Source organism: Buteo buteo, chromosome 20 (assembly GCF_964188355.1).
Source record: "Buteo buteo chromosome 20, bButBut1.hap1.1, whole genome shotgun sequence".
In the NCBI taxonomy this organism is placed as follows: Eukaryota; Metazoa; Chordata; class Aves; order Accipitriformes; family Accipitridae; genus Buteo; species Buteo buteo.
Window position 1 is genome coordinate 4,785,977 of NC_134190.1, and position 25,919 is coordinate 4,811,895.

The following is a 25,919-nucleotide window of genomic DNA, read 5'->3' on the forward strand; positions in this document are numbered from 1 at the left end:
CCCGCCCGCACCGCCCCGGAGGAGGAGCAGCAGCAGCAGCAGCAGCCGCGGAGGGGCCGGGCCAGCAGCGGCCTTGGCGGCGCTGGAGCCCGGCTGCGCTGGGTTTGCCCTTGGAGTGCGATGGGGAGGACTTCGGCTTCCCGGAGCCCCGTTTCCTCAAGCCCCATCGAGACACCCCACACACACACACACACACAGACAGCGGAGGGAGCAGGGGGCACTTGTGCTTGACAGCTTGGCGCCAGGAGCGCCGGGCTGTGGCGGCACTGGGACAGCGGCCCTCGCCTCAGGCCGACGGGTCCCCCGGCAGCCGGGTCAGGTTTGCCTGGAGGGTGGCTGGGAGCCGCAGCCTGCCCAGCCTCTGCCGTCAGGCAGGATTTGAGAGCAGTGGGCACGGCAGGAGTCCTGTCACGACTTCTTCCACCCCCGAGTATTGATATTGATATAATTGGGCTTCCAGTCCGGATCGTAAGACCCAAACGCGCGCGTGCGATGCCCTGTCAGCTCGCCAAAGCTTGTGAATTTGTGTCGCCGACAGCTCGGGAGCTAGCGTGCCTCTACTAATACTGCTTTGGCAGTTGGCTTCGGTTTTTTGTGAAATCTGATGTAGCTGTTGTAAGGCAGGTGCACCGAGCGCGGGAGGATGCTCCGCTCCGGCACGCTTTTAGACGTGAACAGAAACAGCGCTGCTGCTGCGCGGCGATGGCAGCTACGCTGCCCAAACCCCAGAGGTATTACGGAAGTCAGGCGGGGAGAACACCTATAGGTTATTTCTTTTTTTATAAATGACGTTACTTGAGGTCAAGAAAAGCATTGGTATGAAATAGCCTTTCAAACAGGCCAGTCGTTTATTTGCTGTGTCAGCAATATGTCTGAAAGAAAAGGCATGCTCCGTAACCTACATTTCAAAGGTCACAGTGCTACTGCTCCAGGCTTCCGAAAATCACAGTTCGAGCCGGCATCATGGCTGGTTTGAAGGTTCGCGCTGTTCTGCTGCTTATACTATACCATTTCTGTCAAAGATGTATCCCAAGTGGAATTTCAACACATGTTGAAATAGGTAAGACATGTTCAGAATTAATTTTCGTGTCTTTTGAGTTGCTTGGGAAGAGAAGTGAATTCAGATTTGGCTGGAAAGCAAAGGGAGGAAATAATGTTAAAGTAACGAGCATTCAACATAATCTTAAAAAAAACGTGAATAACAGAGGATAGATGAGTAGTTTGGTTTTGGAGTTTGAAACTTTACTGTTTTTATAAGCAAAATGCTTGAATCGACTTGGTTGCATATTTTTCCGTCTTCTAAAACACAGGCATTATGTAACTGGAATGTTTGTGTCTGTGAGTCTTAGGCAGACAGGGTTTAGTTTGGAGAAAGAAAGGGAGTACTTTACGCAATTTATGGGATTGTTGTATTTAAACTAGAGAATAACACAGACCGTTTGTGGTAGCTCTGTTTTCAAATCACCGTGTATTAATTTTGCCGTACCTGCATAAAATAGATAAAATGCTGTAATGTGTTTGTATCTATGACTAACATAATGAAAATTTTCTTCTGTGTCTCTCTCTGGTAGGTTGCTATCTGTAGCCTGAGCAGCCTAGATTTGTAGAGAATGAAGGAGAGAACTGAGTGAGCATCAAAGCGGGGAAATATTTCTGTTTTGAATTTCTTGTTTGCGTGTGTTATTTTTAAAATCTGGTTTCTGCTGTAGTTTTTGCAAGAACACTCATGAGTAGCGTGAGGTTATTCTGAGACGTTTACTCATAATAAATTGACAGTTATAGTTGTTTGTTCTTCTGTTTCTGGTTCTAAATCTGTTAAATAGTAAAACGCATGATGTTGTCTCTATTCAGGTAATCTTCTCAGACTTTAAGTACTGAATACATGCAACTTTGAACAAGTTAAAGGCTGGGATTATTCATGGCATTCGAGACTTGAGAGTGTGTTCCCTTACAGAGTGTTGTACCCTAGGTCAGCATCCTGCAACCATTTGCTTTTCCTAACGATATATCAGGAAATCCATAGTAATCGGTAGGAAAAGTCACACTGCCTGAGGTTAGGCAAGTGCATATGTTTTTGCAAGCTTGGGGCTCCAATTACTGAGTACGAGCTTCTGAAAACTTGAAGTAACAGATTTGGCAGGATAGAGTGTATTTGCTAGAAATCTATAAAAAGAAACAAGAGCTTATGGATCTGTCCCAAAGCAGTCATGTTTTTCTAATCTAGGAAGCATATTGCAGAAAACCTGCATTTATATAATTTAAAGATCTTTGTTGTCTGAGGAGTAGTGTGTACACTGAACTTTTGGGTCATAGTTTACAACAGTTAATTGTGTCCATTTGCCTGAAAATGACATTAAACTGGGATCAGCTCTGATGCTGCTAAAAGCAGTGTTTTTATTAATGTGCAAATAAAAGTCCATGATGGTAAGATACAGCAAGTTATTGCCAAATCCAAACAGTGAGCATTCCAAGAAAAGAAACCAAAACCCAGCAAATTGTAGAAAAGAACTCCTCCGACTCAAAACCAGCACCAAAATCTATCCTGGACAGACTTCTAAAAGTACTTTAAAAACGGTGAAAAGCTCTGCCTGTTCAAAATGTTGATCATGTTCGCCGTGCTCGGCAGAGCTGTGCTGTGTCCTACTTGCCATGGACTTGTTGCTGGAGGCAAGTCTGAGTGGGGAGGCTCTTCCCCCTCCAGGGGCTCTCGTCAGACCTGCCGGGCTCTGTGGGGATCCATCATGAAATTCATTGTAAAGGTGAATCTGTAGGACCTGGGCCCACATGAAAGAAGTCCAGGAGGGGATGTGAGACAGAAAAAGCAAGCCGCCTAACTGGGACTCTCCCACACTGGAAAGGGAGATGTGTGTTGAAATGGCTGAGCCTTAAAACAATAGACTTTTTTATTATTATTATTTTTAAGTTATTCCAGTTTTGGTGCAGGATCGGTCCTTAAGGTATTTTAACATATTTCTATAAGGGTGGTTTAGATCAGTGGGTAAGAGTGAAAGATCATTCAAACCCACACAGTTTTGTCTAGATTTTATTCCAGAATGGGGACGAGGGGGGCTTGTGGTGTGGTTTATTTAGTAAGGATCAAATTAAATTCAGCATATTCTGGGTTATCGTGATCAGTCTTAGTTTGTAAATAGCTTCAAGTGAGGAGTAAAACTTTGTGTGGGAAGGCAATACGATAACCGATGCACGCAGTTTCAACTGAGTGATTTTAGAGGAAATGTTTGGTATCTTTGAAATAGTGTTAATAGATTATCCCTGGGCTCTAACATTAATTAGGAGGAGACTTCATTAAAGAAAAGTGATGTCAGTTTGTTTCATTCTCTTGTTATGCTTGCTCAATAAATATTTTGGCAGTAAGAATGTCTGCCTATTCAGTGAATAAACAGTATTATTTACCTTGCTGACTTTAGGTTTTTGTTGGTTTTCATACACATAAAAAATTAATCAAACTGTTAAACATCTGTGTGAATTCCTGAGGTACCTTTTTCAATGCTAAGGGCAACAGTGAAACTTAAATACAATTCAGGTGGGTCCTTTATAGCTAGAACTTTATGATCCGTACTCTACACATGCTGGGTGTGATCGTGTCAGTTCACAGCTGTAGCTCAGTTCTGGACATGGGGAGTTCCTTTTCCCTGCGATTTCGGCTTTGTTAGTCAGCTTCAGAGCTAGGGATTGGAGAGAGACTGATGAGACCTCAGTGCCCAGATGTGCTACAGAAACGGTGTTTCCTCATTAGCTCCCTTGGTGAGAAAACACACTTTCTGGCATGTACAAAATTTTCTGAGAAATCATGTTTCATGCACCTGTGCCACTTGGCTTAGGTATGACAATGAGGTGTATTCTGGTTTTGATAATGCTTCTAACAAAACATGGGCCTGGCTGCAGCACCTATAAATCAATACTTCAATTTGTTGTTTTTCAGCACATAGAGCTCTGGAATTTTTCTTTAAGCGTGAAGGGAATGTTAATTATAGACAGGTAGGAAGCGTATTATTTATTAATTGTACACCTTTCTTCTGAATGTTTTTCTGTCTTCTTGCCTTTCTTTTCTTTATTATTTATTCTCAGTAATATGTTTGTAAATATTGTGCCTAGACTGTATTTTTACCTTTTTTGTTGAAAATCATTTGACTACTTCTGAATACTATTACAAATATGTAGCAATTACTGTAATGTGTATATACTGTGTGTGGTTTCTCACATGTTTTCCCATCTTCTTAAGTCATACCCTCTGTGAGTAGTTGTATTAGAAGAATCAGTAGAGGACTTTTGGAAAGGAGATTTAATAAACTTAAGGACAGCAAAATGACAGCAAGGTTTTGAGTTTAGTCCACCACATGTATCATTTAACGATTTCTTAGTGGTGCAAATAGCTTTTTCTTTGATGGGCTGTATCCAGCAGAGCACTGTAAGCACGTGGACAGTTTTCATAAATGCATAAACAAAACACGTATGTTTTGTATTTAAAACATTTTTAATATCCTTTAGGACAATGTAAAGAAGACCATTTTATATAACTTGGTCTTTTATCCAAGTAGGAGATCACTCAAGGGAAGTATTGACATTGTCTGCTGTAGACAGCTATGCTGTAATTCAGAGGATGGAAGTTAGCAGCCCAGGCTTCATGTCTAGTCCACAAGGAGGAGGGCACCTTCAGAAAGTGACTTAACCAGCACCTAAGATCATACAAATAGTTTCCTAAATGGCCTTTCAAAATTACAGTGTATACCGATTAGTCTCACTTAGAGGGATTTGGGGGGGGGAATGATGGGGGATGATGACAACGCTGAAATAACATATTTTACCAAGATAATAGTTGTGCCTTGCTGGATATTTAAATTTTATCTTCAATATTCATGGTAAGCTCTGTTTTCGTGCTGTGCAATAGCATTCTGATTCCTTTTTCCCCCATCCTTTTCCCAGTTATTACTAAACCACCAAGATGCTTTTCAGGCTGGGAGCATTTATCCTGATGCCTTCTATCCTTCAATCTGCAAAAGTGGTAAGAAAAGCTTTATGAGTCCAATATTGTAACAACTGTATTTTTATGTGAAAATCCTATAGAATTTAGTAGGGTTGAAAAGAGTTATGTTGTAAGAAACAAAGTGTGGCCAAAAATACCTTTCTGCAAAAACATCCACCATTTTTGTTAGTGTTTTGAGCCTTTTTGTAGAACTTTATATGAAAATAATACATTTGAAAATGTGTTTAGAAAGTAACTTTTGGGTAAACGTAACTATTTAATGTGTAGGGCAATTTGATAGAAGGTTGCTGTTTGACTAAATTAGGTCAGATTACTGAGTACAGCTTGGGGAGAAACTGAGAGGACAAAATGATCTTTTTTCTAAGTCTTAGGGAAAGCTTAGAGCTAATTTCTATCAGATCAGTCACAAAGATGATAGGAGAATATAAAAAGAACCCACAAAACCAAAATAGTGTAGGACTTGCTGGGAGGGGGGAGTGTTAGTATCATCCCAGATTAAAGCCTTTGTTTTTCAGACTGCTGTCTTTTGCCTTTTACTGCTTCCCGTTTGAAAGTAATGTCAGTCTTAGTTTTGTGCAGATCTGAAGAGTGCACTACAAAATTAGTGCCCTGTTGCAATGGCTGTAAAAAGTATGTCTTAGCTTGCAGGTGGTCCTCAGATTTTTTCAGCTCTGGTAGGTCAGGTCTTGATCGTTATCAGTTTCTCCAGCAATGCTGGAGCTATAAAACAGCCGGCTAGGGCTTGCTCCGGGATATTTGCTACTAAAGTGGTAGATCTGGATAGTGAGCAGTTAGCAAATGGGACAAAGACAGCCTGTCCTCCAACAACAAGCCATTAGGATGTTTAGGCAGATACCAGCAACAAGGCAGCGATGTGTAGTTTGTGTGAGGATATCTAGCCTATTCGTGGTTGAAATCTTACTGAAAATGTAAAGTATGGGAGGTGGTCTATTTTAGTGGGTCATGCAAATTCAGATCCATTAAATTCAGAGTGTTCTTAGGATCTTTGTTTGCTTTGCCTCATCTTTTATATGTTTTTCAGCTGAGTGCCAGTGCCTTCACTTATTTCAGTATTTATTTTTGCTGCCTCAAACTGCAAAATCCTTCTTTGTCTTTCCAAGGACGCTTTCCCCGACTTTTCTCATTGCCTGCTCTACTTAGAGTCTTAAATCACACAGTGGCAGCTTATCACTGTTTCTCAGTCACAGGTTGTTGATGCTGACTGTTGTTTATGCCAACTGCAGGCTGCTTCGTTTATATCTGGATAGGCAGGTTGCCCCATCTGGGTTGCCTAACAGGGGATCTTCTCTGTTTTTATGTTGTGATGCTCAGTTCACATCCAGATTGCCCCTCTGCTCTGGCATTTAATACTGGTTTTGTCTCCTGTCACTCACCAGGTCACTGTTCCTGGTCTTCTGCCTGGCTCTGCTAACATCTTGTCCCAAACTTCAGTCTCGCTTGCCTTGTTTTCAGGACTGATGTTCTCCTGGGATTTCTTCAGTTCCTACCTTAACTTGGTTATTTCTACCTACCTCGTCTTTCCCTTCTAGCAATTTTGACTCCTGCCTTATACCAGGTCAGCTCTCTGCAGTCTCCAGCCTGTATTCCTTCACTACAGTTGGGGTCAATCTTGCCTTGTTTTATACTTGGGCCGCTGATCAGTGGTCTCCTTAGTCAATATGGAAGAAATAGGTACCTCTGCAGATCTGAGCTGTTTTAACTGTGCCTCTAGATCAAGAACAATGCCATCCAGACTGCCTTTCCAGGCAGGAGGCAAACTTAGATGTAGAAGTCTACTCTGTGAACGTTTAATTTTGGTCTAGCAAATCCTATCCTTATGTTATTTAGTTCAGCTGCACTGTAAAATGTCAAGAGGCCAGGAGGTGACTGAATTACCTACAAGGTCTGCTCACTCAGTTTCAGCATTTAATATACCTTAGTCTTCTGCAGTTTCACAGTCCTCTGTGAACAAACACATAGTTTTCCTCCAAGTGTATTGATGGTCCGAACAGTCTGTCTCCTGCCTACTGTCTTCCCCCATAGAGAATTTAATATTGTGCTGCTTGGTCTTGTCATGTCAGCATCACTTTGCTCTTAGCTTCATGTAGGTACACAGAAATTTTTAGGCAAGGTCACTGTGTTAGATCCTACATAATCTCTTCTGCATAAATCCAAGTGAGAGTAATAATTGATGCTTAAAGGAAAACATGATTTTTTCTGCTTTCCTTTGCCCTTCTTCTGCTCCTACACTGACTGTATCTTGGCAAGTTTGACATTCTGTTGAAAATGATGATGACATAGCCCTCCTCTGCCCTGTGGAAACTGATACCTGACCCAAAGCATGATATTTTGAGTTGGCTGCCATGCCCATCAGCTTTTCTGCCATGCAATTTGATGCATTCATTTAGTCAACAGCATCTCTGTCAGCTCTCTTTATTCTCTCCACTTGGGAGGCAGTCTTTTATTATACTGTACCTACTAACAGGCACAGAGAAAGGGAGCAGGCACAAAATTTTCAGATGCTTCAAACCAAAATCATAGAAGGTAAATCTAATATCTCTTTTGACAGTATAAATCATATAAAAATACATCTCGTTTGGTTCTTCTCATATAAGTGGATTGCAAAACTTATTGTCTGTATGATATGAAATTGAAAAAAGTCTGTGGGTTTTTTTCGTGGAGGAAACTTTTTCTTTTTTTCTCCCTCTCTCCCCCCCCCCCCCCCCAAAAGAATAAATCAAATACTAATATAATTTTATTGCAATAGGAATATTCCATGATGTGTCAGAAGACACTCACTGGTCACCATTTCTCAGTGCAAGTATTCATTACATCAGAAGGAATTATCCTCAGCCTTGGGAAGAGGTAAGAAAATTTCATTAACTTTTGACTTTGCTTTCTACTGTTTTCTTCGCCTTCACTTGTTGTTGCAATTCATCCTTTGGTAAGTGTAGAAAAAATGCATATTTTTAAATCAAAGTCTCTGCTGATAAAGGAAAATTTGAAGTCCTGTTTTCATCTGCACCAGACAAAAAAGTTACAGTTTCCATATAAAGTCTATCAGTTACCTCCAGTGTGGTCTGGTGCTTATGATACATTTCATAGGTCCAAAATTCCAAACATGATTGGTAGTCTTGCATTATTATCAGATCTGGTTGAGTGTTTGCCACTTAAAAACCAGGTGTCTTTTGGAATTGTCACTTGTGAAATCTTGGACTTAGTCCTGATTTGCTCTTGTTTATGGTATATGAGCTACTTAGGAGGAGAGGAAAACCAAATTGTCAAAAGTGAGAATGATCTTAAAGGTAATATTGTTTTCTTTTCCTTACTAGAGAACTTGCCATTCTTTCTCTGCTCAGGAGAGTCATACAGCATTTGAGAGCATGCACTCTTTAAAACCTAAACAAGTTTGCCTGCCTTTTCACTGGCCATTGGTGATACTGATCTTGTGATCTATTAACCCTTGGGAAGTATAAGTTGTCAAAAACTATGATTCGATTAAGAATTTTTAAAAGACCTCTGGAACTTACAGTGGTTCAATGCAGAGAAGTCTTTTCTGGAGAAATGAAATTTCTGTTGCTGATAAATTTATTCCAAATAACTTTTCTGTTTGTAGGAATAAGATGAGTAATTTCATACCTGGACTTTAATTGGGTACTTTTACAGTGAGCAGCACTTGCACAGGAATGTCTTTTTCTCCTCTGTGTGCCTGCACAACAGCCATGGTGGCAGAGGGGATTCACTCCTTGGAAGTAGAAGTGTTTGTTGCCAGTTCAGAAAAACATGTTAGTACACATCTAACTTGAAGTACACAAGTTGTCCTGACATCAACCATGCAATTCTGTGCCCTTGGACTGTATGAAGTGCTTAAAGCTTCTCAAGTCACAAAAAGTGACTCCAAGCATCAAGGAATGAGTGGTCAACACTTTGTCATGCTAAGTTCTTGGATTTTTAAGAGTTTCTCAGCTATATCCTTGTATAATGCACATACATAAAATGCTCACCTCTTCTTAAAAACAGGAGTAAAATTAATGATGTTACTACAAGTGGATTGTTGTTGTGTAGGCTACAGAGAAGCTGGTGGCTTTCCTGTTTGGAGTTGCCTCGCATATGGTGGCAGATATTAGCTGGCATAGCCTGGGCATCGACCAAGGATTCCTAAAGGCCATGGGAGAAGTAAGCCTGTATTATTTTATTTATTGATGTAACTGGATTTGTTGGAATTGATAGCTTAGCTTTGGACTCTAGTGGGGAGGGAAGAGAAAAGCTGGAGCCCTGTTTTGGGAAGATTTTCAGAGAGATGTAATGTCATGAACTCCATTAGAACAAAGTTGGTCAGGTTTGGGACCTGTAAACTTCAGGGCTGCTTGGACAATTTGTTTCTGCTCACAGGTTTGTATGGAAGGATGAGTAAAATAAATGGACAGTTCTCTTGTTTTTCTCTTTCTCCAGATTGATTTTCAAGGTTCATACTCGGAAGCTCACAGTGTTGGCGATTTTGGTAATGTTTGTGTTTGCTGATCATAGATCCTTCTGGTAGAATAACTAGTCCACTTCAAAACCACAGTGGGTGATTCTGGCTTTTACCCTGTGCAATGCCGGAGCCAAGATAGACACTGTATTCTCACTCTCTCCCATTGCTTGCAAAGCCCTGCTATACCTGTCCTCATGCTCCATGTTTCAGGAGATGTGATAGGGCATATGGGCACTTGCTTTAAAGCCCAAACACAGGCTGAAGGATGCTAAAGTTTAAATGGAATCACTACTGTGATTTTAAATTTTACATTATTCTTACTCTCTGGAAGTGTGAAATATGCAGCATACTTTCAGGTGAACCATTTATGTGTTCTAAACTTATAGCTGGAGGATCTACCATATAAACATGGATCGCATAGCCATACATAGCTTCATCTGCCCTGTTACCCATGATAGATACTTAACAGGTTTTGTTTGTTGGGCTTTTTGGGTTTTTTTCATTCTTCCATCTGCAGGAGGAGATGTACTGAGTCAGTTTGAGCTGGACTTCAGTTATCTGGCATCAAATTGGTAAGATAATAAGGTTGCCTTCTTTAATAATTATTTCTGCTTACTCTGTATACTCACTGTGTTAACAAAATGCTGTCCTCCTTTACCTTTGTTTCAAAAGAAAACCTTGCGGCTGTTGGAATTTTTCTGAGTTTGGTATTCCTCATATGTGTATTTTCTGTTCCCTGAAATGAAAAACTGGAAGGACGGAAGAAAAAAAGGTTTTACATATAGGGACATAGCAAGAAAGATAGTTTCCTTCAGTGATAAATAATTTAATAATTTAATAATCAGTGAAAAAGGTTTGCTGGAATGTCCTAACAATTAGTTAAATAACTCAGTTAAATGGAACTCTAAGTGAGATTTATTTAAAGTTTTGGAAGTTGAGAATGTTCATGGTTATACATGCTGTGGAATTCAGACAGGTTTTAAAAGCATAAAAAGAAGCAGCAGTTTTAGATATACACATTTTTTTTCTCACAGTTTTTAACTGAAAGAACTCACATGCCTTTTTTCTGCTGATAAAGTAGGTCATTTGAGTAGTTTTGTTTAAGTAGGATGTAGTTCATCTAGGTGTAGAAGGCACAGTTCATTAATAAAACTCTGGCACAGCTGTGGGAAATGTCTGTTTGGCTAGGGGTAGATTTGGCACAGTGCAGAGTTGGAGGACATCCTCCGAGATTATGTGATGGCCAAGCCAGGGAACCAGTGTGAGGGTGTGGAAAGTCTGCCAGCAGTAGCTCTAGGGGTATGGCTTTACAGGTTTCTGACTTTGAACCTAAACAAGAGGAAAGTGTTGTGCAGAGAGTAACTGTACCTGCAATCCTGGTCTTTCTGGCATTTGTAAATCTTCATGACCTTCTATAGTCTTTTGAAATTTAGAATAATTTAAAGCAGGCTATTGTTACTACATGAACTGTAATCTTTTATCAGGTGATGGGAAAATCTCTTATTATAATACTTTCATCTTATTTTTAGGTATGTACCTGTCAAAGACCTAGCAGCTATCTATAAGGAATTTTATGGAAAAGAGATCATAACTGAAAGCACAATTACTGACTGTACTTACCTGCTGTTTCTTGAACTGTAAGTTGAATAACTTTGTCTGGGTTTTCATAAGTGAAACATATGTAGGAAAATGATGATAATCCTATTTGAAATGACTTATGCATTGAGGCCAGCAATGTAGACTCCCTACTAGACCCCAAAATCATAAAACACCTGAATTTTTTTAATGGCTAGAATACAAACTCAGACTGCTTAATGACTGTTAAATTCATTATTACATCACAGATTCAGCATCTTAGCTATTTAATGCATTTATGCGTTTAATGTATTTATCCTGTTTATTTGAGAACAGCTGTGTCTTCAAGTACCATTGCATTGTGGCACATTAGCAATATAATTTTCATGTACTGAAGGAATAGTGTACACACCTAAATAGGTGGCTTACCTACACTTTGTGTAGATCCCTTCAAGTCCAAGGATAACTCAAAAGAGACTTTTGATATCTGGCAATGTCTGCTTGTGAATATCCTTAACAGCCTAGTTGTATCCTTTATTTCGCTTAATTACCAATAGTCACACAGCATTCAGAAACACTGTCAAACCCTTCAAATCAAGGGCAGCAATAAAGTTAGTATCATTACTTCTCACGTTACAGCTTTTGCAAATATATTGACAGCCAACAAGGAAATGTAATGGCTTGCATAGTATTTACCATACAGAAGCCTTGAAAAGAAATGTTTAAATAATTAAATATTATTAAATGAAGCAATTTTTTTTCTGAAGATTATTTATTTTTCAGGCATGGAGAAAGGCTTGCCGTTGCCAAGGTTGGTTTTCTGTTTTCTTTATAAAAATGAATATATAGCATGAACACAACGTAATCCATCTTACTAAGTATGTTGCTTGTCTCTTAGCTTTTTCCAACATATGCTAGTAAATCTCCATTTCTGGTGGAGAAGTTCCATGAGTATTTCCTCGGAGGAGTGGATGACATGGCGTTCTGGACAAACAATATTTTTGAGCTGACAAGCCATATGCTAGAGAATGGAACCAGGTATAGCATGTTTGCTGCAACATGAAATGCAGTAGTCAAGTCCTGGCACCCATTTAATTGTCTTCTGAAGGCAAGTTCTTTCCTAGAAGAGGTGCTGAGCTTTAAATCCTCACTTGGACAAAGGGATTTCTGTGGTTGTCTTTTACCCCGGTGCAGAGGATTACATAGGCCTTGAGTTTGCATTTGTCACATGTTCACACTCCTTTCCCCAGGCAAGGCTCTGGCATGCCCAGCTGATACTCGACAGGGAAAATTTGGGGCATTCTTTAAGACATACTCAAGGGCCTACTTAAATATTGCGTAGCCATGCCCTGAGGTTCTGCCTGGCCTGGCACTCTGAGCTGTGGCTGTGGCTGCACCTTCTCGCTGCTGTCATCAGCCAGCAAAGATGTCCCTTCCTAGGGGAGGTGAGATATTGCCTTCAGACGCTTAAGGCAAATAGGATTAGAAAGAGTGAGAGTACATATTCTAGTGTTAGAAGGTCAGGCTTGTACTCGGAATATCATATTTTTATAGAAGTTCTAGCCTTGTACTGCTCTGTTACAAGTGTAACCTTACTTAAATAACTTTGTAAGACCAGCAGTGGCAATTAATCCATCCATTTACATGGAAAATATCACTGCAGCTGCTTTGGGAAATTATGTTTGAAATACAGTGTGGCATAATCTGTTTTGTTCTTTGTTCCAGAATGGCACTTTCATTAAAAGTGCTTTAGATTAATAGAATTAGCAGGACATGTTGCAATAAGTTTCCTTTAAAAGTTATATAAAGAGATGTGAGATTCATATAGAACCTAATCAAGGTCATTAAAATAAATATCAAAGGGGTTTCTAAGGATTGTAATGGTGCTCTAATTTTGAATAAGCAGGGTTTCTTGAGAAAACTGATGACTTCTAATAGACGAATCAGTAAGGATAAAAGTTGTATGTTTAGTTTCACTTCCATTGTGGGAAAATCTTTAAAATGCATTCTGCATATTTCTTTAGTGGCTGCTTCCTGCCTGAGAACCCTCTGTTTATAAACTGCACAAGGGAGCACAAGGACAAGGACACGTAAGTATAGCTCTGAAGGTTCAAAGATTTACTGATGAAAAGAGAGTCTTCCGCTAATGTGGACAGTGAGCTATTGAAAATTAGAGATCTTTTGGTTTATCTTTTTGTGTGCGAATTTGAGTGTCTCTTAACATGTGTAAGTAAGCTTCCTGTAGGGGAACTGTGCAGAACCTAAGAGAGACTTCTACCTTCCAGCCTAAGGATAAGAATATTACCTAACACTTGAAATGCTAAGTCTTCACACTTTATTTGGTTGTCACTCTTTGTTCCACTAATCATGAAACTACTGATTCATGTTTATCATTACCATAGCTAAATTCTCTCCTGATTTATATGCAGAAATACAGAACTCAGCTGTTCAGAGCACAAGTGTATGTATTCCTCCAGCAAACATCTCAAGAGAAACCAGCTTAACTAATATCTCTTGAGAATTCCATTTATACATGGGAGAAATAGCCACCTGATTGCATACAATGGGTTTGCTTCTCCTAGCTTTGTCATAAAATACTCCAATCATTAATTCAGCTATATTAATTGTTATTACTGTCTTCTTTATTTTAGCAGAAGCAAACAATCAAAACATGAACGTCACAAGAATACAACTTCTTTGCTTACAAACACACCTGAAAAGAATATAAACTATACAGAGAGAGGAGTTCACTTCAACACAGAATCTTGGGCAACAGTAAGTGAGAAGTGACAGATGTGTCAGGTAAAATTCAGCTCTGTATAAAATTGTTTTAATTTCTATCTGAAATGCAGCATGATGGAGCAGGGTCTCTGGATGTTAACAGTAGCCTCTGACTCCACTTCATGGAGATTTCCAGCGCCATTGTTAATCTGTATATTTTTACATACATTGTAAATATTCAATTTTTACACTTTGCTCCTTGTATAGTGAAGTTAGGACACATCTTGCAGTGCCAAAAATGACAAAATATATCTTTAGTATTTACGCTTTAGTGTTTAGATTTTACAGAATCGTATCATCGCTTTTGGGGGTTAAGAATTCCCAACAAAGCATAGCAGTGAACAATTAACAGTGCTTCATTTAGAGCATCCAGATTTTTGTCTCTATGAGATGGTGCTTATAACCTGAGTCAGAGTCCACTTAGACCAATGTGGTCATTTCCACTATGGGTGACTTGGTTTTTGAGGTGCTCCATAATGTTCTAGAGTTTCAGCCCGTGTTTTAACTATTCATGTGTCTCTTTTATTATTTTTATTTCAGAATTCCCTCCACTTGATAAACCATGCTTTTGCAACCAATATCTGGAGAGCGTTAGCACCTACACATCAAAAATCTCCTAAGCACATCTCCAAGCCAGCAGCTTCATATTTTCTGACTTCACCCTATGCTAGACTTGGATGGTTGGTATTTTTTTTCCTCCTACCTCCCTCTTAAATTCTGAAAATTTTGAGTACCCACAGAATATTAATGTTTAGTCTTTGGATACTCTTTAAAGGTGACAATCCAAATCAATTAGTGGTACAAATCTGGCTGAATGGCTTACATTGTCTGGCCAGAACAACAAGTTAACACATAAGAACTTTCTTTCAGATGTTACCATAAGCCTCTTTGTGTCAAATAAAACTGTATCAAGAGCAAAATTTCCATTCAGATAACCCCTTTTTTTGGAAGGGTTGTCTTGTCATTTTTTTACATTCTCTCTCCTTAGTGGAGGAGCTCAATGCTCTGTGTGTGATCAAGCTCAGAATGAAAGGAACTAAAATTAGAACCAACATTGGCTCTAGTTCTGAACAGTATGGGAACATTGTTTCCCTTTTTTGGTTGCTGGTTTATGTTTGGGCAGAATTAATTCTCCGTCCGGAATTGATCACTAGCAGGGAGTTCAAAGATAGATTCAGGACACAGAAAGAGGCATATTCTCTTTCCTTGCCAGAGACCTTCTAGCTTGACCTGCAACAGAGAAGAGTAATAAAATAAATTTGCATTGCTGCTCATCTTGCTTTATTTCTTCTGACTCAAAAATTGAAGATTTAATCCTTGAGTTTACTTCATACCAGCCAAATTAACAGTAGTTAGGTTTTTTTACTCTCCACATTCCCTCTCTAAACTCCAACATGTTACTGAGACCTGTGATCTCTTTGCTTATCTACTGTTAAGTCCATCAATTAAATCAGAGGTTCAGTTAAAAAGATACTTAATTTCATCTTTTGTATTCTGTGTCATATGCAAGCAGCATGCTCTGATTGCTCTCAGGTGTCTTGTGTCAGTAAGTAAAAAGCAGTTCCTACAGATCTCAGATGCATTAATGGAAGATGAATCTTCAAGGCTCTGTTTTTATTCAAGAAAACAAAAATCTGAAAAATGCTGTGTAGATTTTTACAAAAATAGATGGGGAAAGACAGGTCTTGGTTCATCTGAAAGAAGTAAAAGTATTTATTCTCTTCTAATGTTGTGATAGTCTGGAAGCTAATGCTATTATTTTGTCGACTCCCTTGCTGTACAGGGCAATGATCTCAGCTGACCTAAACCAGGATGGATATGAAGATCTGGTGGTTGGAGCACCAGGGTACAGCACGTTGGGCCATATTCAGATAGGACGGGTGTATGTGGTCTATGGCAATCAGTCAGGTTTGCCGCCGGAGGACATGGATCTAGATGAGAAAGCTGACCAAGTACTACAGGGTCATCAGGTGAGAGGTCAAGACAGGTAATTTTCACTTAAATTGTTTTGCCTGAAAATGTGGTAAATTTTGACTGAGCAACAGTATCATTAATATGTATGAAGATTATTCCTGAAATACCCCTCCTGGTAAAAAGATGTCATAAGCTTTTCAAGAAAAATAACTGTTATGTAAGTCACAGGAACAATTAAAGCAATGGTGATCTGTAGGTTCACTTTTATTACTGTGCCAGATAAGTGGGTATTAGAACATAATTTGCGCTTGAATAGAACGGAGGTAGTGTCTCTCTAAGTCACAGTGTAGCTCATTTGGGTCCTTGCATTTATGAAAATATTGTGATTTTCCCTTCCTTTTTCATCTAATGTTATTAATTCAATATAAGTTTCAATTCCTTTGAATCTACATTTTTTCATTAATTGATAACTTCTCACAAAACCATTGTTTGTCTTTAATAAGAGTACATGTTATTTTAAGAAAGAGAAGACTACAATTACCATGATGGTGACTAGCTTGTAACTGAAAAGCAGGATCGAATCATCTTTTTGAGTAATAAAGATGATCCTCTGTAGAAAATATCTTAATTCACAAAGAAGAGAGATGAGATACATTTCCTTTTAATCTGTTTCTGTGGTTGTAAACTGTGAAGTAACAGCTGCTGTCTTCTTACAGAGCGTTTTAGTGGTTCACAGCTATAATGCTGTTAACAGGAAAGATCATAAACTTAATATCAATGGTGCACTAGGCTCAGAAGAGGAAGTGGCAAAGCAGCACCATATTGTGTTCAGTTATCTTATATTTTAATAACTCCACATCCTCAAACAGAACAGTTGACTCTGAGTTAGTGTATTAGCATGACAGTTATTACTTGGGAGAATAGTGACGCGAAGAAAATCTTAAGAATTGTTGGGACAGATTTTTGTAATCTCTGTTTCCAGTTCTTCCCTGTGCTGTGATTGCAAATGTGCATTAGGTTTTGATGGTTTTGTCTTGAAAACATCTGTTATTTTCATGAGAGCAATCCCTCTTCTTTTAGCCTTCAGGAAGATTTGGTTCTGCCTTGGCAGTCCTGGACTTCAATGAGGATGGGCTGCCAGATCTGGCAGTTGGAGCACCTTCTGTGGGATCTCAGTTTCTTACTTACAAAGTAAGCCACTCACACGGGTTGTTTGGGATTTTTTTCCCTCCAAACAGAACATTTTTATTGATCCATATTTTTTTGAACAGGGAAACGAGAGAGAGAATTTGTGTTGTTGCTCAAGGTGACACTGTAATTTAAACACAAAGGTTTATAACCTTTGTGGGTATTTTGACTACAGCAATGACAGCTATCTGTATTTCTCTTGGCCTTTTTGCACATTAGAAATCCAAATCAGATTGCAGCTATGCAGCACTGATGTGCTGGAAATGTAAGGAGCCATTTATGAAATACAAGTGTACCCTTTTTATTTAGGAACAGAGTGTCTGGAACGGACCTCATGGGTCAGTGAGCCTCGTCATCTGCTGTCACAGGCCAACAGATCATATCTAAAATGTGATAGGAACACAGACACACATGCTAAAATAATCAAGTTACAGAGGCTTAATGACTTGCAGCTTACTAGATAAGCCATGTAAAGGTCCCTGAGTATTTTCAGCCCATGCAAACCTAGAGGCAAAATGTTTTCATTTAAACCATATCCATTAAGCTTAAAACTCTTCAGAATTTCAGATACTAAATTAGCTGCCTAAATAGGAATTTAAATGCTTTTATGTAGACCCACTAGCTTGGAAAATTGCATGGATCTGTTATGCCTGGCACTGTGTGCCATTGCCTTAAATAATAATTAACAAAATTTGAGCCACCTGAATGTGTGTATAACGAATGTAAATATACAGTATACTGTCCTTGCTCCTTGCCCACAATATGATGGAAATGTACTTCTCTAGTTTGTTGCCTGGTTAGAGCAGTACCCATTACAGCATGGGTATTCTTAGGTTTAGGGTGGAAAAGACAGTTTTATGAGAAGGCTCTGATAGGAAAAATGCAGTTGTATTAGCCCTTGCAGAACTGTTTTCACTCCTTGTGCTTTGTTTTGGATTTCATTCTTGGTGTTGACATGCAGATGCTCTCTCATGCTGTATTTGCTTTTCCTGCTGTTTAGGGTGCTGTGTATGTCTATTTCGGCACTGAGGGAAGAGGCTTGGCATCTCAACCAAACATTACCATAACTTGTCAGGTATATCGATCAGGCTAATACAGGGCTACACAAACAGGAGGTGAGATAAAGGGGAAAGGGGCTCATGGGCTTAAAAAAGGAATGTTAAAATCAAGCTTCTAATGGCAAGGGAATTTAGACTGACGGGGACGGTGCAAGCAGGTGCTTGCCTAGCTTGGTTGTATGTGAGAAAGACATTTGTACTCCAGTGCAGGGGAGGCAGCAGGTGAACAGAAAGTGCATAGCCCTGCAAAAAAAAACCAAAGAAAACAAAATTGAAGTCAGGGAGTGGGAGGGTAATTTGTTCAGAAGCAAAGTTAGCTCTTTAGAAGTAAATTGCTCTATTTTGTTACAGAATTGGTGGTTTCGGTTCCATTTCAGCCTCAAACTAACTGTTTATTTCAGTATTCCTACTGTAATCTTGGTTGGTCCCTCCTGGCAGCTGACATTGATGGGGATGGAAATGCTGATCTGGTTGTGGGCTCTCCATATGCACCTGGTGGTGGGCAGCAGAGAGGATTTGTGGTTGCATTTTACTCTTATTTCAACAGGAGTGACCAAGGTAATATTTATTGAGTAAATTAAACCTTCCATATTTTATGGGACTGTTCATTTGTTCCTAATTAATCATAGAATAATTCAGGTTCAAAGGGATCTCAGGAGGTGTCTAGTCCAGCCTCCTACTCAATAAGAGGACAGCTATAAAGTCAGACCAGATTGCTCAGGGGTTTATTGGGTCAGGTCTTAAAAACCTCCAATGACAGAGATTGCACAGCCACTCTGGGCAGCCAGTCCACTTCTTGGCTGTCCTCATAGGGAAAAAAATGTCTTGTTACAGCCAGTATGAACCTCTCTTGTTTCAGCTTATGCTCATTGTCTGTTGTCCTCCCACTATGCTTAGTGAAGTCAGAGGCACAGAAGGCATTGAGTACCTTGGTACACTGGGACAAGGCTGCCTCTATCTCCTTGTTAACTTCCTCATAGGTACAGGCAGGCTGCTGTTGGGTCCTCTCAAAACCTTCTTTTCTCCAGGCTGAATAAGTCCCAGTCCCTTAGTCTCTGCTCACAGTGCAAGTGCAGCAGCCCCCAACCATCTTGGGGGCCCTCCACTAAATTTGCTGCAGTTTATCAACATCTTTCCTGTTTTGTGAGGTCCAGATCTGAACAATGTATTACAGGTATGGTCTAGGGAGGAGTAAAGGGGGAACAATCACTTCTCTCAGTCTCTTTGCCATGCTTACATAGCCTGGGATGCTATTGGCCATCTCTGCTGTCAGAGTGTCATGCTCAGCTCTCTGCCCACCAGGATCTCCAGGGCCTTTTCCACATGGCTGCTCCCCAGCCAGTCTGTCCCCAGCCTGTATCGTTGGGTGCATCTCCTTTCCCAGGGGCAGGGCTTTGCATTTGTCCTCGCTGAATTTTGTGAGGTTCCCGTCAGCCTGTTCCTCCAGCCTGTCTGGGTCCCTCTGAATGGTAGCCCTGCCCTGAGGTGATAGCCCCCCCACAATCTCCTGTCATCCGCCAACTTGATGAAAGAGCATGTTGTTGCCTTCTCTGAATCATTTATAGAAGTGTTTAACAGGATGAGTCTAAAGATAGATCCCTGAAGGCACTCCACTTCTCAAAGGCACTAATTGCTGCCCTGCGAGGGTGATCATCTCGCAAGTTTTTTCCCTTCTGGTTGTCCATCCATCCAGACTGCAGTGTCCCAGCTTGGATACAAGAACATTGTGGGACACAGTTTTGAAAGCCTTGCTAAAGCAATGGATTCAACTGTGTATCGGTGATGCCAGGGCAGACTCACTGGTCTTCCTTGGAAATTGGCAAACGTACCTCAAAAGATGAATTTTTATTATTCTGTATCTTCCTTCATGTGGCTAAAGAGGAATGCTACAGGTGAATACAGCTAATGAGTACAGGTGATGAGGACTGTTGTGAATGAGGGAGGAAAGGCCACCTATGGAGCTAAATAAAGTTAATAGGGGTTGGGCAGGATACACAGGTATTCAGAGCTTTGTCAGAATCATGTAATTGAGATTTCCAATGACACTTAACTTTTGTAGCTTATTCTACTTAATGTAAAATTAGAAACTGCAAGGAAAATGGGTTTCAAAACACTGCTGACTGACGTTTTTGCAAAACCAAAACACAGAATGAATTAAAGCCAGAATTATTTGAAGCTCCCCCACCCACCAGCCTTGAAGAACTACAAGTTCTGATAAACATTTTCAGTGCTGTCCTATCCCTAAGAAGGAGTCACTAGTTTAGGGCAGGCTTGACCAATAGCTTTCATGTACTTTGTGTAGGCTATTGCAAGGATTTAGAAGCAGGCTATGTTGAATAAAGGCTTTCACCAGCCAGTATACTTGCAGACTGAGCAAGCGAAGCACTGGTGTCATATCATGGACGGTGTAACTTTGCGTATAGGAGCTTGTTGTCATAGGATGAATCAGTGGAATATTGCTAACAGATTTTTCTATGCCAGGGTACACCAAGATTTAATTCATATTTTTCTGGTCTGTCAGGACTTCTTTCAGTACAGGATGCCAACTGGATGGTGAAGGGGGAAGAAAACTACGCTTGGTTTGGATTTTCACTGGACAGCTGCCAGCTAGAGAATGTAACATTACTGCTGATTGGTAGCCCTACGTGGAGGAGTTGTGCTGGGTGTGTTGTATATGACAGCTTGCTCTCCTCCATTCTGCCCTACTTCTACAATGTTTAAGATGTGTAATAGATTAGACTTCTAGCTTTTCAGGAAGTTTCCTCTTTGTCCTGCTTAGAATGTTTTTATTAAATTCGTATTTTTTTGCCTTCACCCTTCCTCAGGAAGAGAGGGGGTCTTTAGACCCTCTATAAAGAGGGTCTTTGTTATTTAGAGATACTTAATTTCTTGGGTTTTCTTAGGGAGGGGGAGAGGGGACACAAAAATGCTGGCAAGTAAGCATGCCTAAAATAATCCTATAGATAGCACGTTCTTTGAGATAGCATTTTTAAAGGCAAATCAAACACAAAAATGTATTGGGTGATTAAGAAGTGGATAGACCAAGTCTGTGCTTTAAATGTTGTGTAACTAGTTAGAACAAGCATGGGAATTACTAAAATAGATTTCTAGAATTTGGCAGCCAGTTATTCCAAACTAAAAGGGGAAAATATTTTAAGAGGAGAAATCCTAGCTGAATGCACAAAAATACTTTGTTACGTACAAATGTATTTTGCATTGTGATTCAAGCTGCGATCCCTTCTCATCGGATGTCAGACAGAGTGTTGGGAAGGTGTATGGGTATAACCCACCAAGCACGAAGCACTGGTTTGCAGTAACTGGAGTCAAGGTAGGGCTCCTTCTATAGAATCGGACCTTATGAATAATTTGAAGTAAAGTGACATTCTGTAGAAATGACATAGGTGTTTTAAAAACCTTACAGGCAATGGGCAGAATGGGTTTGTCTCTGGCCAGTGGTGTGATGTCTGTGGCTGGGATCACAAGGAGAGTTTTGGTGGTGGGTGCACCTACTGCAGGTATGTCCTGAAAATTGGAAACCATTTCTGCTTTGGGACGTTTGTTTCTGTATGACGAGAGGACAGATACAAAGTTAAAAGTTAGAAAAGGGACCTTTAAATTGCCATGCAATTTAAAAAAAAAAAAATTAAAAAAAAAATACCACTGTAATCACCTAGAAGTCCCTTACATGTAGAGTCCTGTCTACTATGTCTCAACTTCAATGGTTTGTTTTCCTTCCTTAAAATTAGCTTAGCAGCATTACTACCTTGCATTATTTACGTAGCAGTGATTTGCTAGTAGACTGCATATTTCTTGGAATTAAAACAACACAGTAATTTGTCCTTACTCTGGCAGTAGGCAGTAAGGAATTCGGAAAGTCAAAACGTAGAACTCTTATCTTTAACTTGAATGCATTTTTCCCCTGGTACTGTTGCTAAGAGATTGTTTCTGTGCTAATTAGTGTTAATGCCATATAATGTTTGATCTTGTTTCATAAATTATATTAATTTTGTCCATATCACATAATGCCAGTATTACCTGCTGTCAACGTATTGCAAGTATTAAACCTGAGTTCCTATGTCTGATGCTCGGCTTCTGTTCCTTCTCTTTTTTTCCAGACAGCCTGTCCAGGATTTCATTTATATCCTCAGTGCTGCACCAAGCTGGACTGGCTCTGGTGTACGATCTGACAGACAGCACCGAGCCTTCTCTGCTCAGCACATTCAGTGGGGACAGGAGGTTTTCTCGCTTTGGAGGAGTTGTACGCTTAAGTGACCTGGATGACGATGGACTAGGTAAAGCTTGATGAATCTAGATCAGGGGTAAAATGTTTTACTTTTGGCAACAGGAAGGCTGGTCACCTACGTATTCATGCAAGAGCTAAACAGTCTGCTTCCTCAGTTGACTCATACCAGTATTCCATCATGCCTTGTTGGGAGGCATCCCTAAAATCCCAAGCAACTCAGTCAGAAATTGAAACATTTTAACTGTCATCATTAATAGGAATCATGGCATCTAGAGGTATGTAAGTGCCAACTCTCTCGTGTTTTCGTTTAGCATTATTTCACTTCTGATGTGTTATGTCATCCTTGTAATATTTTCAGATGAAATGATTGTGACATCCCCACTGCGAACTAACAGTATCACCACAATACTGTTTGGTGGGGCAGCTGGCCGTGTTTACATTTACAACGGAAAGCAGGCATCCTCAGGGAATGTGACTGGCCACTGCAAATCATGGATATCTCCCTGTCCTGAGGACTGGGTAAGAAAACATAGAAGTTAAATCAGGACATGAGGTCATAATGACAGCTAATTAATTACATCCAGTACAAATATCTAGCACGTTCTGACTTGGTTTCAGAAAACAGGTGGTTTACTTCTGTTTCTGAATCTGCGTGATTTGGCTCCTCCTGTTTGTTCTTGAATTACTTTGCTGTTAGGAGCCAGGGTTATTGCACTGGTCGTCTACTCTCCTAGTGTGGTTTTCTCCACTAACTTTTTATTACCTCTTTTTTTTTTCTTCTTCAGGCACAGTATGTCCTGATTTCTCCTGAGGTAAGTAAGCAGAAAACGAACTGCTGAAAGAAACTAAGAAGTCCCACTTTAAAAATACTAACAGCATTATAATAAGCAATACTATTTTACAGGAACTATCAAGATTTGGGAGTTCCGTTATCACTGTGAAATCTGAAAGAAAGGTGAGAAAAATTACTGTTGTCAGTTACCCATAACATCTTTCTACCTCACTGGCATATACTAGCCAACACCTCACATACGTATCTTACTCATTTGCAGAAGTCTTAAGTGCTTTACATAGTTAATTTTCATTTAAGTCACTCTCTAAACTGTTAATTAAAACCATTTTATAGGTGGATGAACTAAGGAGTGGCCAGAATTTTGGCACCTGACACCTGAATTGAAAGAGATCACTTTAAACCAGCCTGAAATCTAAACTCTTGAGGAGTTTGCTGAAAGGTTGCGTGGTAAATCAAGTGTAGGTGCCAAATGGCTTTACAGTTCATACCAACCTGTATGCAAAGTGGATGCTCAGCTATGGAGTACACCAAACACCGAACCACCCCTCTCATTTAGTATTTACAGGCTTGCTGTCCTAGCTATCACTTGCCGTGAACGCTGTTCATATATCAAGTGTTTCCAAGCATAGAGGCCCACTTCTTACTGGAATGATTTTGGATGTGTTTGTGTACCTGTTTCTCTTTGTTTCCCTCAGATGCCAGTTATTTTTACCCAAAGTCAATCCCTATGTTTGCATGATGCACTGAGGAACCTTTTTTCCAGCTTGAAGGTTACTTAGTGCTTGTTCAGCTCAAGGGATTCCAATGTTCTGCTTACTCTGACATAACCTGCATCAGAACTGAGGTTCTCTGTGTGAGTACTGAGAAAGCCTCAGTACTAGGCTGAGGAGGTTTGACTTCTTGCTGTTAAAACATGCAATGGAGAAACAGCTGGAAATACAAATGCTTCTAAACTAGGTTAGGGTGCAGAATCCCACACCTGAAACACAGGCATTGCTGATGGTTTCTGGATGAGTGCCAAGTGAGGCCATTCTCCAAGGAGGTGTGTTCCCCTGCTATGGCACCAATCCAGTCTACTCTCCAGCTTCATCTGTATTGATCTTACCCCTGAGAAACAGTTTACAGTGGCAAGAGATTTGACTGCTCCCAGCTTCTTCCAGTTCCCCAAATGAAATAAAGTCTGTTTGCCAACTCATTTTGTTAAGCGCTATTCTGATGAAGTGGGTTGCTCTCATTTCTCCTCATCACGTTTCTGTACGACACTAATGGTATGGACGAAATCTGGTTTCTGTTAGGGAAGCTTAAGGCAATTGTGCACCTGCAGTTGCATTTTGCTAACCCTTGTTCTGTGTCTCTGCAGAAGGAAGTTGTAGTGGCAGCAGAGAGGAGTTCGGCGAAAGCTCGACTCGGTGGAAGGCTTTTCGTGTACTCGCTCTAGAAGTTCACAGTAGCCTTTAAGACCAGAGCACAGCTGGTCTTTTAGTGAAGACTCGCTGTAGTATCTGTGATACTTTCCTTAACCCATACAAACCAACGGACCACATGACAGCAAACTTTTGATAGAGATGTCCCAGATAGCTCGATAGGGTTCTACCTAGTTTTAAGTGAAGGGAAATATGAGCATTCATGCTGGTTTGACTTCCAAACCAACCAAAGCTATGTCAGTCATGTAAAAGCACAAATTAATTCTGTTGTGAGCAGTAGCATCACTTAACCTAGAACAAGCAAGCTGGTCTGAAAAGCTTTTAGAGGCTGAAATGAGCAGAAAGCTAGATTTTGGTAGTAGTATTTGGCTATATAAGGAAAGTTCAGTGGTCACCTTCTTTACTGGTCAGATTTGAGTGTCGTCTTGACAAAACCAGGAAAGACTAGCACATCACTTACAACTCCTTGTATACTGTGATACAGACAGGGATTCTAAGATATCAAAAGTTGCTGTCAAAATAATAAGCATGGAGGAAGGGCAGCTCTAAGCCAAAGGTGGGTGCCAATCCAAAGGGCTGCCTCTGTCTCTAGCAGGTCTCAAGGCCCGCATTTGGGGTGTAGAACAGCTGGGAGCTCCCAGGGAGAAAAGCGCAAGCAAGACTGATTAAGTTTTAGGAAATATTTTGCTTTTGCACTTGTGGCTGAGACTACTCTGACACCCTTTCTTTGTGTTTTCATGTAAAATTCCATGACCATGGTAGCTTAGAATTATTAACAGTTTTTATTAACAGTATTGTCTTCAACTAATTAACATAACTTTGTATGATGCAGGTTTAACAGTGTGCATCAATTATCTATTAAACAACTTGAGCAGCAAGATGTGATGCTATTATTACCATCACTAGTCCGTAGACACGTCTATGTATTTTCTCTCTCTTGCCTCCTTCACAAACATAAAACATTATTTTCACTTTAACTAACACAAGTCAGTGGAATAGCACAGAATTCTAAAGGTCACACTCCAATGACACACCTCAACTTACCTTCTTAGGAATTGTCTCTCTGAGGGAGGTTGTTTAAAAAAAAAAAAGTTTTAAATCTGAACTTTATGAAGGAAGTAACTGGATGAAACTGGGTGCACAGTACTTACCTTACGGATCTGTTAACTGTGGTGTAAGGCAAAACGAGCAGTGTATTTATAAAGGCAGAATAAAAAGTTTTCCTTTTTAAATGAAAATTGATGAAACCAGTATGTTCTGTAGCAATTCCACTCTGAACATACAGCCTCTGCTGGCTTTGGGTTTTTCTATGTACAATTTCAGAGTAATTTTACCACACGTGAATGCATTTTGATTACTGGAATTGTAAGAAAACCATGAAACATTTGTGTAGGTCTGTAGAGAGAAAGGCACTCTTGTAAAAGATGTGTCTTTCTCCTAGTGCTTTTATTGTGCTTTAAGTCA

General features: G+C 40.0%; 1 protein-coding gene across 3 annotated transcripts; it reads left to right on the plus strand.

The window, feature by feature from the left end:
* Positions 1 to 147: 147 nt before the first annotated feature.
* Positions 148 to 25,632, plus strand: GPLD1 (glycosylphosphatidylinositol specific phospholipase D1). Of its 3 annotated transcripts, none has more exons than XM_075052443.1 (25): positions 148 to 1,060; positions 3,944 to 3,999; positions 4,945 to 5,023; positions 7,773 to 7,870; positions 9,071 to 9,181; positions 9,458 to 9,506; positions 9,997 to 10,051; positions 11,009 to 11,116; positions 11,838 to 11,865; positions 11,953 to 12,092; positions 13,079 to 13,144; positions 13,706 to 13,829; positions 14,376 to 14,515; positions 15,619 to 15,805; positions 16,830 to 16,940; positions 17,938 to 18,012; positions 18,397 to 18,553; positions 20,517 to 20,658; positions 21,224 to 21,323; positions 21,417 to 21,510; positions 22,111 to 22,287; positions 22,597 to 22,757; positions 23,024 to 23,050; positions 23,143 to 23,193; positions 24,392 to 25,632. In XM_075052443.1, the coding sequence occupies exons 1-25, from the start codon at positions 964 to 966 to the stop codon at positions 24,467 to 24,469; spliced, it is 2,511 nt and encodes an 836-aa protein (XP_074908544.1). In that variant the 5' UTR covers positions 148 to 963; the 3' UTR covers positions 24,470 to 25,632. The 3 variants fall into 3 exon arrangements, with proteins under 3 accessions (XP_074908544.1, XP_074908545.1, XP_074908546.1); XM_075052444.1 differs by having other exon boundaries at positions 13,709 to 13,829; XM_075052445.1 differs by lacking the exons at positions 148 to 1,060; positions 3,944 to 3,999; positions 4,945 to 5,023; positions 7,773 to 7,870 and adding an exon at positions 8,284 to 8,310.
* The last annotated feature ends 287 nt before the right edge of the window (positions 25,633 to 25,919 follow it).